Source organism: Diabrotica undecimpunctata, chromosome 7 (genome assembly GCF_040954645.1).
Source record: "Diabrotica undecimpunctata isolate CICGRU chromosome 7, icDiaUnde3, whole genome shotgun sequence".
Taxonomy (NCBI): domain Eukaryota; kingdom Metazoa; phylum Arthropoda; class Insecta; order Coleoptera; family Chrysomelidae; genus Diabrotica; species Diabrotica undecimpunctata.
In genome coordinates, this window is record NC_092809.1 from 67,145,141 (window position 1) to 67,161,312 (window position 16,172).

A 16,172-nucleotide genomic window follows, 5' to 3' on the forward strand; every position below is an offset into this window, starting at 1 on the left:
ACAAGACGCAAATAATGACTAATCGAAATATTGCTGTTGATGGAAAGTATATTATGCAAACTACATCGTATAAGTACCTAGGATATGAAATTCGGTTGGACAGAGATAAATTGTTATTGTATTGTAGATTAAACTATGTATTTAAATCGGATCTACCCATATGCCTTAAAAGGCATATGGGTATATTGACCAATGTGTGGTATCTGTACTCACTTATGGAGCGGAAACATTAACACTCACAAAAAAGGTAGTTAATAAGATTTGCGTGACTCAGATGGCTATGGAGCGCCAGATGTTGGGTGTTTCTCTGAGAGACCGACCAAACGAAGAAATACGTCGTAGAACAAAAACAACAGACGCTATCGAAAAAATCGCGTCATTAAAATGGAATTAGGCAGCACACGTCGTCATATTATCAGACAACTGATGGACAAAACGTATTTTAGAGTGAAGACCAAGGCAAGAAGCAATACGGAGCAGAGAACGTCCAGTAACTAGATGGACTGACGACCTGAAGCTTGTTAGCAATAACTTGATGCAAGCCGCACAAGACAGAGACAGATGGAAAGAGCTGATGGAGACCTATGTCCAGCAGTGGACGCATACAGGTTAATGATGATGAATAGTAATATCTTTCAATATAACCCAAGCCTACTCTATTCTACAAACATGTATACACAATGGAATTCACGGTCACAGGCTAACATTATAAAAATCTTTTTAAACAATCGTTTAATTCAAGTCAAGTGTTACAAGCTCATTGAATCATTCAAAAATTGAATCACTTAGGTTCGATTCTAGTCCAATTTTACTCTTAATCGCTTTTAATATTTAGTATTACGGATGTAATTAGAGCACCCATTAAAGCTAGTATTTACGCAGATAACATTGTTGTTTATACTTAATCAAATAACGTAATGCCACAATGACAGCAACAAAAATTGGACATAGTTTTCTAAACCGGCTTTAGAAGCCGAAGATTGAGCTGATCAATTAGTCTTTACAAATCGCTTATTAAAACTGGAATCCATTATGTTTTATATGATACGATGCTGCATACAAAACCACTTTAACAAAATTCAATCTACATCTTTGAGATTAGCACTGGGTACTTTCAAAATCAGTCCGGTTAGTAATATGCAAAATCTAACTAGAGAACCACCATCTTTTTTATTCTACGGGTTTCATGTATCAGATGGACAAATTCCTCTTCTGTATCTCCATAGCTGTGACTTGAATTATTTTTCCATTCAATTCTAGTTTGCATCTTACAGAATAACATTACTTTTTATTTTATATTTCAACATTAATACATCGATAACGGTTTTATAATAATAATACTTATGAAATAATTGGTGACACAATTGACAGACATATAAGTTTTTACAGTAATACAAACGTACTTTATTTGTATAAATATGCTCTTATTTTGAACTGACCTACATGTCAATAAACACTATGCAATAACATTTCTATTTTTTAGTATAAAATGAATTCATAATTTTATCAAAAAGCAAATTTTTGTAGTGTATAGCTTTCAACGAGCCACTGACCCGGGGGTCGATACCAGCTATCTCTCGGATTTGCTAATAACTACACATCACTGCGGCTTTTTAGATAATTTGGGGTTGTTAATGATTTATTTTTGGGAAAAAGTTGATCAGCTGTTAAAGGGGGCGGTGCTTTCTATCGTTAGGGATTTAACATCACCATATTTCAAAGTATTATTTATTTTTTGTGTGTAGAAAGATGAGGAAATTTGATAAACTGCCCATTATTAAAATGGGGAAGGAACGTTGATGGCGTAATAAAAAATGTATAAAATATTAAGATAGCGAAGTTTTATGAAGGATTCATTTGGACACTATCTTTTATAATAATATGCTTTTGGTTAAATATGTTATCTAGATTTAAAAATACATACGAGTATAGTGAAAGTTCCTGAGAAAAACTAATAAATAAGAATCAATGAAATAAGTGGAAACACGCAAAAGGAAAATAAAAATAAGTACATTAATTAAAAAAGAAAACCCAGAGAAAATACGTAAAGAAACCTATTTAAAAATGCTTGTAAACTGTTGCCACAAGAAGATTATGATCATCATGGCTATTTTTATTTTATGTTAATATTTAAAAGGCTTCTATGAAACAAGTTCTTCGGTTTTTAACCATACATACCTACAGTCTTCTTCCAATACTACTTTCTCCCCTTTTTTCTATGTTTTAATACATGTAAAACTTTATATTTTCCACGCAACCTATAAGTGTTTTTGTTGCTTTTAAAGATTTGTGGTTTAAGAAAAGCTTCATCTTATTAAAAACATTTTAAGCTGATCTTATGTCTCGTTTTATTATTATTGTACATATATTTGGTTAAGCCTGTTTGTTGCAGTATATTTTCTGTAATATTAATTGGTTAATATCAAGGTTATCCATAGGTGTCTTAATTAACTACCGATTGGGACCTGAATTTGTATAAGATTAAGATAAATTTATTGAAGCATTATGATTAATTTGATTATTGTAAAATAGTGAGCTGTTATTGTGGACACCGTTATTATTCTAACCTGTAATTATTCTAAAAGTAGTTAGCGCACAACTTTTTATTTACTAAATATTCTGTCATATACTAAATTGCAATTTGAATTTTTCACTTATCTCGATAATATTCCACGTATTCAGACCCTATATCTACTTCGCTCTATTTTATGCCATAGACATATATAAAATGTCCATGCCGCACTCCAAGGTACATAGACATTCAACAAAAATTTAATTTATTTCTTGTGCAATAAATATAGTTAGTTAATGTTAACCCACTTTTCTTTCACTCTGGAATCCACTGGGGTATGAAGTCTAGCTCGATTTTTTTGTTTTAGCTTATCCAATAAATTTTCTGGGATTTAAGCCTGAACTGCACGCTGGCCATTTCATGTCCCGAAAACCGACTTCGATAATGTAATGTTGCACGATTCTTGAGTTATGCGGCCTTGAATTGTCCTGCATAAAAAAAATTCGTCTCAAAGGTAGTCGTTAAGTACCACATGCATTACTAAAATCTCCTTGATGTATATAGCACCCGTTAAACCTCCTCACTCGTGAAGACAGCTACCCTTACAAATGAAAACAAGCAAGGTCGGTTTGTTCGGTCGGTTTTAGATGCTGTGTCCGTATTCAGAAGTTGGCCGTCATCATGTTTATAACTTCCTGGAACCGTTCTCTATCGGCTGCTGCGCGAAATAATTCTTCTACTTTGTTACCACATCATTGTCTAATAATACGCAGCCGTGAAAGTTTCTTTCGACTGTAAGAACTACGTGTTTTAATGTAGTATTCTGAAAATCGCTCTTTTCATCTTGTGTACACTTTCCTTTTTCGGCTACTACCAAGAAGCATATTCTGGCCTCATCTGAGAACAGAACAGATCCTCATTATTTCAACGTACAGTTCAAATGATCCCGTAAAAAACGCAGGCATGCTTGACGATGTATTGCAGTAAGTTTTTGACCGATCGCAGGTACTCGAGGGATTAGATTATTTTCCTCCAGTCTTCGTTTTACTGTCCACTGACTAATAACCTCTTACACTCTTACTTCACGGAGCTGTTGTTGCACTTAAACGGCATTAAAGTGACGAATTAAGCGATCATCACGAGCAGTTGTAAATCGTTTTCTATCTGATCCAGTCGTTTACTAAAGGATCAAGTCTTTTCATAACGTTGGAACACGTTTCGAACCACTCTGGCTGACCCCGCTTGTCATAATAAGTTGTACAGACACAGTTCGCTGGCTAAGTCCATTTTCTATTAAATCAATAACGAGCGGCTTTCTTTGGTGTAGTATCCTTTAAACATTCACACACTTGAATATTAATTAATTATGAAAAACGTACAATATGCAATGTTTTGTTGCAAGGGCAATAATAACCAATTTTGATAAATTTTTTATTATCGTTCCCTTTTTTTGATCCGACTAATTAGTTTTAGAAAAAAGTATAATTCAACCTTAAAGTTGACCGATTTCTATGCACGCAAGTTTATTTTTAAAAGCATAATATATATAATATTTTATTATAATATACAATAATCCCAGACACCTTCATTTCATCCCGTACGTTTCAAGAAATTTCCTTATCTGTTTCCTTATCTGCTGCTGAAAAATACTAAGTTTCCATTTCTACATAGTTGTGTCTACTATATAATTACATTAAATAAAATAATTTAAGATTGCAATAAGAACCGAGGATCACGTACCGTAAGAGATATACAAATATACACGAGTTGAGTAACTGTATATCAGGTTTCTCCTTTTTTTTTATTTCTAATTGAATAAGTATTGAAACATATTCCGAGTGAATTGCTTGTTAACTACTTTGCAAACAAGAAGGATGGGATACTAAAGAAATAATCGATGGGTCGTAGCCATTTTCAAATGTTGTCGGTATGTTACACAAGAAAACACCTACTTGAAAGCGATATTGGTTATCTCGGTATTGTATCTTGAGGAAATGGGTTAGCTTGGACTTGTACAAAAACTTCGGTTACTTGTGCTTTAGATAAAATGTATACTATTTGAATTTTATAAGTGCTTTACAAGAATGTTATCTAATTTTGTTATTCGTTTTTTACGAAACAACTTTAGCTGGATGTTGGACATTCTTTCAAAATAATGGAACTAGTCGCTTATTCTATATTATTTTTGTGTATGATATTAAAATTTACTATGTCGGTACCAGCGACATTTCCTTTTTCACTATACCGCTTGTTTAAATCGGTCTTTTTCTTTAAAATGTCACTAACTTGAGTTTTTTTGAAACTTTTTGAAACTTTTCGGTCAAAACTCGAACATTATAATTATTATTTTTCAAATCCTTCTATCACCAATATTTTTTCTTCCAAACTTAAACACTTTCTTTTAGTCGAAGACATTGTTACCCTTAGATCAGAATATAGTAACTAAATTTGAAATGTATACAAAGGATGAATGGATTCTAAAATGGATTTTTTCAAATTAAACTCGATGTATCTAAAGTACCTAGTTTTATGACCATAAGTACCTAATTATATAATTAGTTTTGTGGATACAATAAGTTGTACATATTTGGATTTCCGGAGCCCTAATTTTAATTTTTTTATTCGTCCTGACCTGACTGTTCGTTGTTGGCAGGTAAAATTACAATTTCTTAGTGAAACTGAAGGGAAATTTTATTTACCCACATATGAAATGTTCGGTGACCTAAAAACTCCGTTCAGCAGAGGTTTTCGTTGTGAAGAGGTGTCCGTTAACAGAAGTTTTACTGTACAATGAAATTAAATAACTTGTAATGGCCGAGAAAAAATGTATGGCTGGAATTGGTAAAATTGATTAGAAAATAATAATCCGAAATCTGTATTTGGTTCAAATACATACAAAAGGAAAGCGACTTATATTTCTCGGAAGTTTTATTTTACTACTCATCTCTTAACTCTTACTACATTATTTACGAATAAAAGTTTTAACAAAGGTAAAGGTGTCATTCTCTTAGATATCTAGAAATGTCATAATTTAAATCATAAAACAGTAATAACAAATAAGAAAAAATCTCAGCCAAATCAGTCAACTTAATAACGTTTTCTTGATTTGTACCGTGTCCATAATTCGAATTTATGGGAACGGATTTCATCTCGTTTTGGAAGTACTTCTATTTTAAGTAGAAAATCGGTTAAATTTCAATTGATTGGATACTCTGTGGGAATCGATAGCATCTGAAAATTAGAGGTAAATGGGAAATTTCACAATGAATTACTCCGAAAAATTAAATAAAGTGATTTACTGGTTTTGTTATTGTCTGCAACCGAATAGGAATTTTATTCGACTCACGTTTTGGTGAGTGACTATGAGAACTTCCGTTTTTAGGTGGTGATAGAAAATAAGCTACAAGGCGTCGTGTGAACGTTTTCCGTTCACACTAAAAAAAAGCCACCGAATAATATGTTTTAAATGCCTGTATTTTTATATTGTTATTGCGGTTTAATATGAGCTCTAGTTAAGTACTTAGGACATGTAAATAAACCTAGTAATAATGTAAATAAAACAAGAATTGCTATAATAAAATTTGAGTGTGACCAATCAAAAATAAGAATTTTTTTGTCATAACTGTATAGAGGGATTTAACAACACAAGTTGAAATGTGTAGTATGAGATAATAAAAAAGATTTATCTAGAAGGCAAGATCTGCATTTCAAAAAATGGCTAAGCTATTTAAATGCAATGTTACTACGATGTTATATCTTTCTTATACTGTTTTACGGAGTTGAGTCGTGGACTCTCACAGACGCTACCTACAGGGAAATTGAGGCTTTTGAAATGTAGCTTTATCGTCGAATACTGAAGATATCCTATACCGACCACGTTACTAACCGTTTTGTTTGATACTAACCAAATGATTCAAAGGTTGCTGCAATTAATTCTTGAAAGAAAAGTAAAAGAAAAACGCAGACCAGGAGGCGAAGAATTTTCTGGCTGAAAATCTACGTACGTAGTTCAACACAATAACCACAAACCTTTTCAGAGCAGCAGATTTCCATGACGATCGCCAACATCTGAACCGGATGGGCACTACAATAAGAAGATGAATTTACAATAAGAAAATCAATTGATACTTGACATAACTTCTTGATATTTTATCCTATCCAATACGCTCTATGTACTTTAAAATTTTTCTCTAATCAGATCAAAAACTAATTTAATTACTGGATTCTTTACGCCTTCCTTTGCAACCAATAACCGCGTAACATTTTTCCTTTGATATCTCCTTATTTCTCAATATCCACCATTAAACCAACTCGAGATTAAAAATTCTGACGGAAACTTTTAAAGTAGATATTAATCAACATCGCCTTACCTTAAGTTTAACGTACGGACCAAATCTGAACTCTTCCATAATTTTCTTGTTGGAGTTTCTAGGTCAAATTTACTTACAATAAAGCGGCTCTTTGAGAAAGTATTACCGAAATCCTTTACAGGGATTAGTTTGCAACAATATTTTATGAAGTTTTTTGAAGTTGCGGCACATTTCATGTTCTTAATAAATGAAGTTTGTAGTTACTAAAGACCTCTCTCTTTTTTCTTAAACAAATATTAATAAAGCTATTTTTTTGATATTTTAAAAAACAATAATCAATCATGTCTATGCTTGGACAGCAATTTGATGAGCATTGGATAATACCTTTACTATATTCTGTCTGTGAATACTGGACCTCAAAATATATATACTGACAAGTAATCTTCTTCCCGGTTAGTGTGCTGCAATTGTAAAAAAATAAGAGTTTAAGAAAATGTAACCATTTTTATGCATGTATGTGATATATTAGTACGATGCAGTTTGAAACGGTCAAAAAAATAATTTTAGGTGATAATAAGCCGGTCGTAACTCAAGAACACCAAGAAGGTCTTGTTGCTTATTATCGGGAGCGTCCGTAGTGGGTATGAATATGAATAAGAAAAAGATAACAGTGTGGCATAAACGAAGTGAATAAGGAATGCTACAGAACAGCAAAGCTAAATGCTAAAAGCTATCAATATCCAATATTATTGTGCATTATTGAGTAAATTGATGTAGAAAATCAGTAAGAAACGGCCCTATATGCAGAAGCAAGAGTGTGGTTTTTCCAAGACTATACAGGTGATATACCAGCGTTGCTCATCCGGCTTATTCTCCAAATTTGGCTCCATCTGACTATTCCCCAATATGTTCCCCAATTTGAGAAAATGGCTCGTAGATAAAAAAAAATCGTTTGAACGAAGAGATCATGGACGAAACAAACGACAAAAAAGTATAAAAATAGCCGGAATCATTTTATTGAGCTTAAAGGAGACAAACATAGAATAAAATAAACCAATTTTTTTGGAAAAACATGTTTTTTATTTCAAGAAAAGTTACTTATAGCCAAATATATTGTTCTATGAAAAAGAAAGTTTGTTAACCAAATATATTCATCTCCAATTACTTTTTCAGCTAGTTATGACAAAAAATTAACAGAGTACTTGCCAGTTATTGTTTTAAATCTTTCTTACCAATTCTCCGAAATATTTATTTAAAAATCTCGAAGCACGATTTTACTTTTGTTACAAAGTAGACTGTGATGAGTCCGACGTTAGAACTCTTTTGATTTCTTGGTTTCGTGAGATAATAACCTTGATATAAAATATTACCTTATTTTCTATACCATCGGAGTAGTGTTTTACAGGTATTTTTTTTTATTGCAGAACGATACAATGAGGATTATTTGGGCGTTCCATAAGGACGAACCTCTAGGTGGAGCAGTTGGTCCAAAATCGCTAGGTCAACACGAAATCGGTAATAGAGGAAGTCAATCCTTGTACCTGGTTCAAAGAGCGGATCAAGATACGCCTGGGCCAGAAGAAACTGCACGAGTTTGGGAGTTAAGGAATCCCGCTATTGAACCACCGGCTCCTGGTGAATCCATTTATTGGTGTAGAATTTTTAAAATTCCATCTATCACAAGAAAGCATCATTTAATTAGGGTAAGTCTCTCTTTTGCTTATTATAAAAAAACAAATGGTCTAGGATTTACTTAGATTCAATAGTTAATTCAGATTAGGTTATCTGAGACAAAAATAATAAAATACAAGTAAACATAAAAGTTTATCAAAAAGCTGCAAAAAAAAATAAGAAAAATCAAGTAATTGGACCAGGTGATACGACTGCATAAGTATGGAAAGCATTAGAAGAAACAAGAACATGGAAACGTGACAAATTGCTAGATAATGTAGAAAAAGTGTCTTATAATCTGTGTATAAAACCAAAGAAGATTAGAGTTAAAGATTATGTTCAATACACAAACTAACCTTCATAGTGTTCAATATGGTATCAAAATTAATCGCGTCAATATTGATAATTTGAGCTACGAGGGTTGCCACTGTGTTCATTTCAAGTAGTTACGAAGAACTTCAACGTGTGATTAATGAGATTACCACAACGTGTGATGAATATGGACTGAAGCTTAACACTACAAAGACAAAGATAATGGTTGTCAGTAAAACGCCAATACAACTTGAAGAGGCCCTAGCCTATAAAGAACAATTGAAGAGAACCAACAGCGTGACTTACCTTGGTTGTAGTCTAAATAAGAACTAGGATCTGAGCAAAGAAATTATAATACGTTTAGAGAAGGCCAGAACTGCTTTGAGATTAAAATTATATTAATAAGATGTTATGTGTTCTCTATTATTTTATATGGTGTTGAAGGTTGGACTTTAACGGATACACTTCTCAGAAAACTGGAAGCCTTTAAAGTCTGGGTGAATCGGAGAATCCTATGTATAAGTTGGGAAGATAGAGTTCGTAACAAGGTTGTTTTGCAGCAAATGGCAAAAGTTACGGTAATGGCCAGAACAGTTAAAAATCGTTAACTGGAATATTTTGGACATATTATGCGTCACCCAGAAAGATATATAACTTTATTTTTAATAATACAAGGCAGGATCGATGGCAGAAAATGGCCAAGTCAAAGAACATCATGGTTTAAGAACCTTTGGAGTGGTTTAACAGATTTTCTGTACCTCTTTTCCCAGCTGCCGTGATCAAAATTAGTATAGCCAATTTGATAAACCGAAAAACTGAATCTAATTTGCATAAAAATCGAATGGCGGGAAATGGATTAGAGTAAGAGTAGTAGAGAGAGAGAGTACTGAAATCGGAAATACTCCAAAAATGAATGGGCATAAAGGTATGACTATAGAAAACAGTAATAAAAAGAAGAATAAGATGAACAGCAGACTAAAAGCTACTGACAAATGTGTAATTTATATAAAATGTTATAATAATATTAAAAAAAAAAAGGAAATGGTTTTACAAACAAAGCGCCAAGACTTTAATATAATAAATAACTTTTTAGCGATAACGTGTATTCTCCACAACCAATTAACCGAAATTTGCTAAAACTCCACCACGTTCGCCATTTTAGGTAACTTTGCACAAACTAATTGGTTATGTTCTAAATCGCAACGTTAACAGTTCAGTAATATCGCTATAATGTTACATTCGCGTTTAGATAAGCGAAAGCAAACATTAGTTTCTGAAATTTCAACATAGCGAAATAGGCAGATATTACCTATTACCTTGTTATTTTAATGAAAGTACGTTTTAGATCGATAGGTAATTTATAACAAATGGAATACTTTGATCGAAATTCAGCTTGCGTTCCTCGGTGCTGTTGCATTGAAAAAGCAATAGATTGGTATAAAATTAATACATTTAACTACACAATAAAGTACCACACAATGTCAATAAAGCTAAATAATTGGATTTTCTGAGTTGGCATTGTCGTTTGTGTTATTTATTTTACATTATTTGTATGTGATTCTAGTTAACCTATATTCAAAGCAACTTTTAAACACAAATTAACAGAATCTGTATGTAAAGGTACATTTATAACGGGCTTTATAGGTCGTGTTACAGAGTTTTTTGTGTCTGAAGTTTCGTCTGAAACTGCTGAATTTGTTATTGCCGGTAGATAATCTCGAATTATCGATCCTTTCTACTAAACCGTTTTCTGTTTTACGTAAAAGATCCTAATCTCATTAAACATTTGATACAAAAACTAAAACCTATAATACCAAAAGCCAAAAGAAAAAGCACTTAGACAGTGGTGTGCAAAGTTAAGGTTAGATGAATGTAATGATCGCCCTAACATGGGTCAAACTAATAGAACCTTTAACAAACGTATAGCAGAGCATAAAAGAGCTATCAATAATAGAAAAACAGATTCTATGTACGCACCTTTTAGATCATATTCATTCTTTTAACGAACAATTTCTAGTTCTCTCCATATTCAAAATAAAGGCCTTAAGCTGTGTTTACTAGAATCTAAGGAAACTAATAAATTTAAAAATAAGGATATAATACTGATTCCAATGAAACGTATTCAGATTTTTGTAAATACTACAACGTTTATTTTTTATGTCATTCTTACGACAATTTGAGTCTTTGGAACTATAGTTAAATTCAATAATGTTTCTGTAAAGTCTAGCCTATTTAAAGTAATAATATTCAAAACTGTCGTTTTAACTGTCTTTGCTTGGTATGCTTTTTCCATACTCACTGTTTTTCACTTCACCCCGTCGAAGAGTTTTCTTCTATTGAATATTCTTTCCAGATCCTCGCTGAGGAGTTGGATTAACTCGTCATAGACATGTTGAAGCAGACTTTAATCATATCTGGCTATCATCTCTTCAACCTTTTTTATTGTAAGGTCTCGTTGAATGGAAGAGTTTTTTACGTGCGTACAATGAAGCATCACAACTGTGCACTTTGTTCTGAAACCTCTGGATTACTTTAATATTGTTCTTGTTAGCACATCGTCAGAGATGCATGTCAAATATCTACTGGCCTTCTTTTTCCTTTTGGTCTTTTATAGTCCATTTTTGGACATAGACCTCTTCCAACTCCTTGCATCGATCTCTATCTTGAGCAACATACTTCCAATTTGTTTATGCTAGTTTTTTTGTCATTTACCCGTCCCCTCTATAATCTTCCTCTTGGTTGTTTACTTTTGTAAAGTCTTCAATTTTGTATTGTGACGTTACAACGCCACAATTCAACATTGGTCCTTAGTATTTTTTTATAGACAAATAGTTTATTGTAGATGGATGGTTTAGAATTTCTTTGTAGCTTCCAATATAATTTTTTAAATTTGATATCTAGTTATTGTCTCTTCTTTATGATACTCTATCCGTTGAAACACAATTCTATTTGAATACTGCATTTATTAGATTGTAGTTATTTTTATGATTGCTTTTTTTGGTCGCAATTTCAATATTTATCCTGTTATCGGATCATGTCCAGAGGCTTCTTTAAGAGCGATATTTTCTTTTATTTTCTTTAGGATTTATGTAGGAGTTAGAAATTTAATTGCTATTTTACTTCACATTCATTTTATTTCTTCAGATATTCCAGATGCTCTGCAAAATGCTTATCTTTTTGTTCATTACTTGTGGATCAGCTACTGCTTTTGTTATTGGCGGGTTATATATGATAGGTAATTTAAGTCGTATTCCAGTCGGGTCAGCTGGAAAAAAAAGCCTTACCTGGCACGGCGAGCTACTCAAAATTTTATTATTCCAACCTTTAGGGGGTCAATATTAGTGTAAATTTAAAATCACGACTGAATTATCCCGCCACATTAGCCGACATCTTAAATTTAAGGCAGAATCGTTTTAACTCAGTATGTCCGATATTTTTAACTTTTCAGTAAAAATGGCAAGGACGTAAATTCTTAAAATTGCGATTTACTACAATTTCTTTTGTGCCATTTTTTTGAGCCCTCGATATTTTCCGATTTAAGGCAGAAAATGGTTAAATTATTTCATTTATTATTAACTTTACAACATAAAGGTATATAAACAAAAATGGGAAAAATTATATTTTATACGATTCTGTTCGTTTGATTTTTTGTGCTACAATCAACATTTAAGGTTTACGCCTATGACAAGCCTAACGAGATACACAAGATTAACGAACCCTAGGCGCTGACGTCATCAAGCAGTAGACCATAAACAGAAACGGACCTGTCTCGTGAACAAAGTGTTATTCGTGGTGACGAGAAACATAAGTGTTTGCTCGAAAATCGTACGGTCATGCACCAAACGTGCTAAAAAATATATGTGAACAAGAGGCTAGCGGAATTATGACGTAAAAGAAGCACTGGTGCATCATCATTAACATTAACGTCATCGCCAATTGAATTGCAGGTATCACCAACGTTCGATTTTACAAAATACTGTGTTTCATATGCACAGAAAAAGTGGATTTAGGTGCAGAGAAAAGGGTCCGGGAATTCCTGAATACATTGAAAAGATTAAAGAAACGCAAGGACGAATTGGGATGCATCGAGAACGTTGATCTAACGGCGCTTACATTTATCTCGTAAAGTTAATAATAAACGAGATAATTTAATACTTTTACTTAGTGACTCTCTTCCCCCTAACTCGGAAAATATCTTCCGCACGCAAAGATTTGTCAATTTTTTGCAACAATTTCAATTCCTACTATATTTGACGAAAAGCTAAAAATGGCAGAGATATTGGGCATAAACAGTCTTCTTTAAAAATAACATGGCGGCGAAATTCATTCCTGATTTTAAACTTATACTACTATTGACCCCCTGTAAAGGTTAGAATAATAAAACTTTGTGTAGCTTGCCATGCAAGATCACATGAAATCCCGACTGGACTCACGATTTCCACGGCAAATATTTAGTGGTTTTGTCACTTGTTAACTGACTTAATTTGACGCTTATATAGTCATTTGTATTTTTTTGTTTTCTCGTTTGTTTTGCCATTGAATTAGGTAGTTCCGTGTTATAAGATGGTATTCCAATTTGTTGACACCTACGTCGTAACTTCATTTTTTCTAAAATTATATCCCTTATTTCTTTTGGATAATTTCTGTCTTTTTGGTGCTGCTTCTTGGATCTACTTTGTAAATATTTCCACATCAGGATCAAGTTGTTTTTTTGTTGTTATTGAAACAGAAGTGTTTGATCATTGCTCTTAATTCTTCTTTGAAACTAATCGAGTCAGTCATTTGACTTACTTAATTATCTAGCTGACAATTTTTTTTCATTACTTTGTCACTTTTTAATACAAAGATAGGGGAATAATCTGAGATCATGTCCCATGTTTCTAATATTTTAAATATTTTAAGTTTGTATTCCCAACAATATTTATTTAAAACTATTTATTTTAATCATGATTTTAACTTTCTCATGCTTAAATTTATAGTTTAAAAGCAATTATAAAGTTGTCTTGTTTATGAGATATTTTCGTTACTTTCTCATAGCCATAAACAAACGTAACCGTAGTAACAACAGTCGTTGTAAGACAAGACTCGACAATTTCTTTTCTCTACATAATTTGTATGTAATATTAATCAAGTTAACAGCTGTTTATATTAACTTTAAGTAAAAGCGGCTTTGTGAAATTGTGCATTCCAAATATTTATTTAGCAAGACGCCGCAATTTTACAAAGTAACGATTTTCCGCAACTGGAAACCTCAAATAATCATTTGTAGGTCACCGAGTTCTGAATACAAAGACCGCGATTAAATTACCCTTATTTCGTCTCTGTTTAGTTTTCGTTCCAACTTTTCCACTATTATGTTTTTTCTCTAAGCTACTGTCCGCCTCGCGAAATAATTTTAATTTTCCTGCTATTGAAATCACACAGATGTTGGCGTTATTAAACATTTTGCCGTGGCTTTGTAACGTATTATACCGGGAAAAAGTTTGTTTTTGATTAGTTGCAAGGAAATTTTTGTAGTTACATGCTGTTGAAATAACTGCTCCTTTTAAAATTGTGCTCCAGGAGCAAATATTTATTTTAATACTGATTAACCGCTTTTTTATTTCGCTTTTTAATATTCATAACACTTGTTATTCCAATCTCTTTGGTATAATGATTGTGAATATTAAACTATTCACTTCTACCCGAGGCAATGAAGCATTTAAAAATCGAAAAATTAGTGAGCACTATTTTTTAAATAGAATATCTGGGGAAAGTCAATAGAAAAGGCGCACCTTATCGTGGGTATCGAAATTTTTATTGCATCTTAGTTTTTAACAGTTACGCATTCCATTTATATTTCTGTCTTTTCTAAGGCCTCTTGGAAAATGGATTCAGAATATAAATTGAACAGAAGCGGCAATAGTATACTTTTCTTTTATATATCGCCTTTCTATATTGATACTCTGATGACTCAGTTTTCGTTTGTGATCCTATATTTATTCTTTGGGGACTCGTTTATTGTACTTTGGAGGTATTCGTTGAAGCTTTCTCTTATATTGAAATCTCAGTTGTTCTCAGGTGCATAGATTACTATTATCTTGAAATGTTTAACATATCTTAGTAATCTAGCAAATAGAGTATAGGTCACTTGGGCGGTTGGGCTTCCCCCTTCCACTTCCACTCTGACGTCGTGCAGCTCGAGGACGGCTAGTTGGATAGTGACGTATAAGGAGTCGTTGGAAAGATAATAGCTCAATAAGTAAATAGTAAAGGGTTGGGGTGAAAGGGTGAATTGTCAAAGGGATATGAAGCTTATAATGCCTAAACAAATTAGGACCGTGCGATATGTCATACGACAGTATATAACGAATAAAATACGATGACAGAGAAAATTCCAACATGGAGTTAAACAAAAAGGGCTTTAGACACATATATTTGCTACTATCGGGCCAATTATAACAACCTATTGGCTACTATCGGGCCAGAATACAACAACAAAGAAAAACCAAACACATCGGCATGCTGAAGCTTATATTACCTAAACATATTAACGTACAGACAGGTACAAAGTACCATATGATAGGATTTAACGAATAGAATACGATGACAAAGAAAAATCAAATATTGCGACATACCAAAGGGGCATTAAGGTTATAATGTCCAAACGGCTTAATGTTCCAAGATATACAATATATCACATGCTATAGAACAAATAGAATACGATAACATAGAAAAATCAAAAATCAAACAAGGTGTCATACCAAAGAGGCCATAAAAGCAGAATGTGACATTAGGACGTGACATGTTATGTGACGTCTGACATAGAACGTAACAATTGATGTACATCAAAATAAAATAAATGATGGTCATAGACGGATATGCATCATAAACTAAACCCGGCATAGCCACAACACGAGGAATACTGGAAACGGTAGAGATAAAAGTACTGAAAAGAATTACAGAAAATACAATGAGGGATCAAAGAAAGAGTATAAACGGAAGAAAATGTAACGTACAGTGTACACTAAACAGAAAAAAAAGATGGAATAACCACATAAGTAGAATGGTGGAGACCGTGTGGTCAAAATAGCAGGAGATAAATCACCAATCGGAAGAAGAAGTATCGGACGACTGCGCAAAAGATGGAGTGACAACCTTTTATAGAGGGATCAATTCGCCAATGAATAAGCAGAATTGTATATAAAGAGAAAGAAGAAGAAGATGAATTTTTGATTACATATGAGTTTAAGCCAAATATTGCACACAGATTCCATGTCGAACTCCTAAATATGGGAAGCTTCTCGACTAGATCAAAAATAAGAAGAATAGGAGAAACAAGAAATCGCTTTATCTATTTCATATTTTACTTCCTTCATGGTTTTGTT

General features: G+C 32.8%; 1 protein-coding gene across 1 annotated transcript in view; it reads left to right on the forward strand.

Annotated features, from left to right (window-relative positions):
- olf413 (DBH like monooxygenase olf413) overlaps window positions 1–16,172 on the forward strand; it is a 412,976-nt gene that overhangs the window by 383,537 nt on the left and 13,267 nt on the right. The window contains exon 4 of the mRNA XM_072537489.1: window positions 8,247–8,525. Coding sequence (XP_072393590.1) covers window positions 8,247–8,525 — 279 coding nt within the window. The remainder of the gene's footprint in view (window positions 1–8,246; window positions 8,526–16,172) is intronic.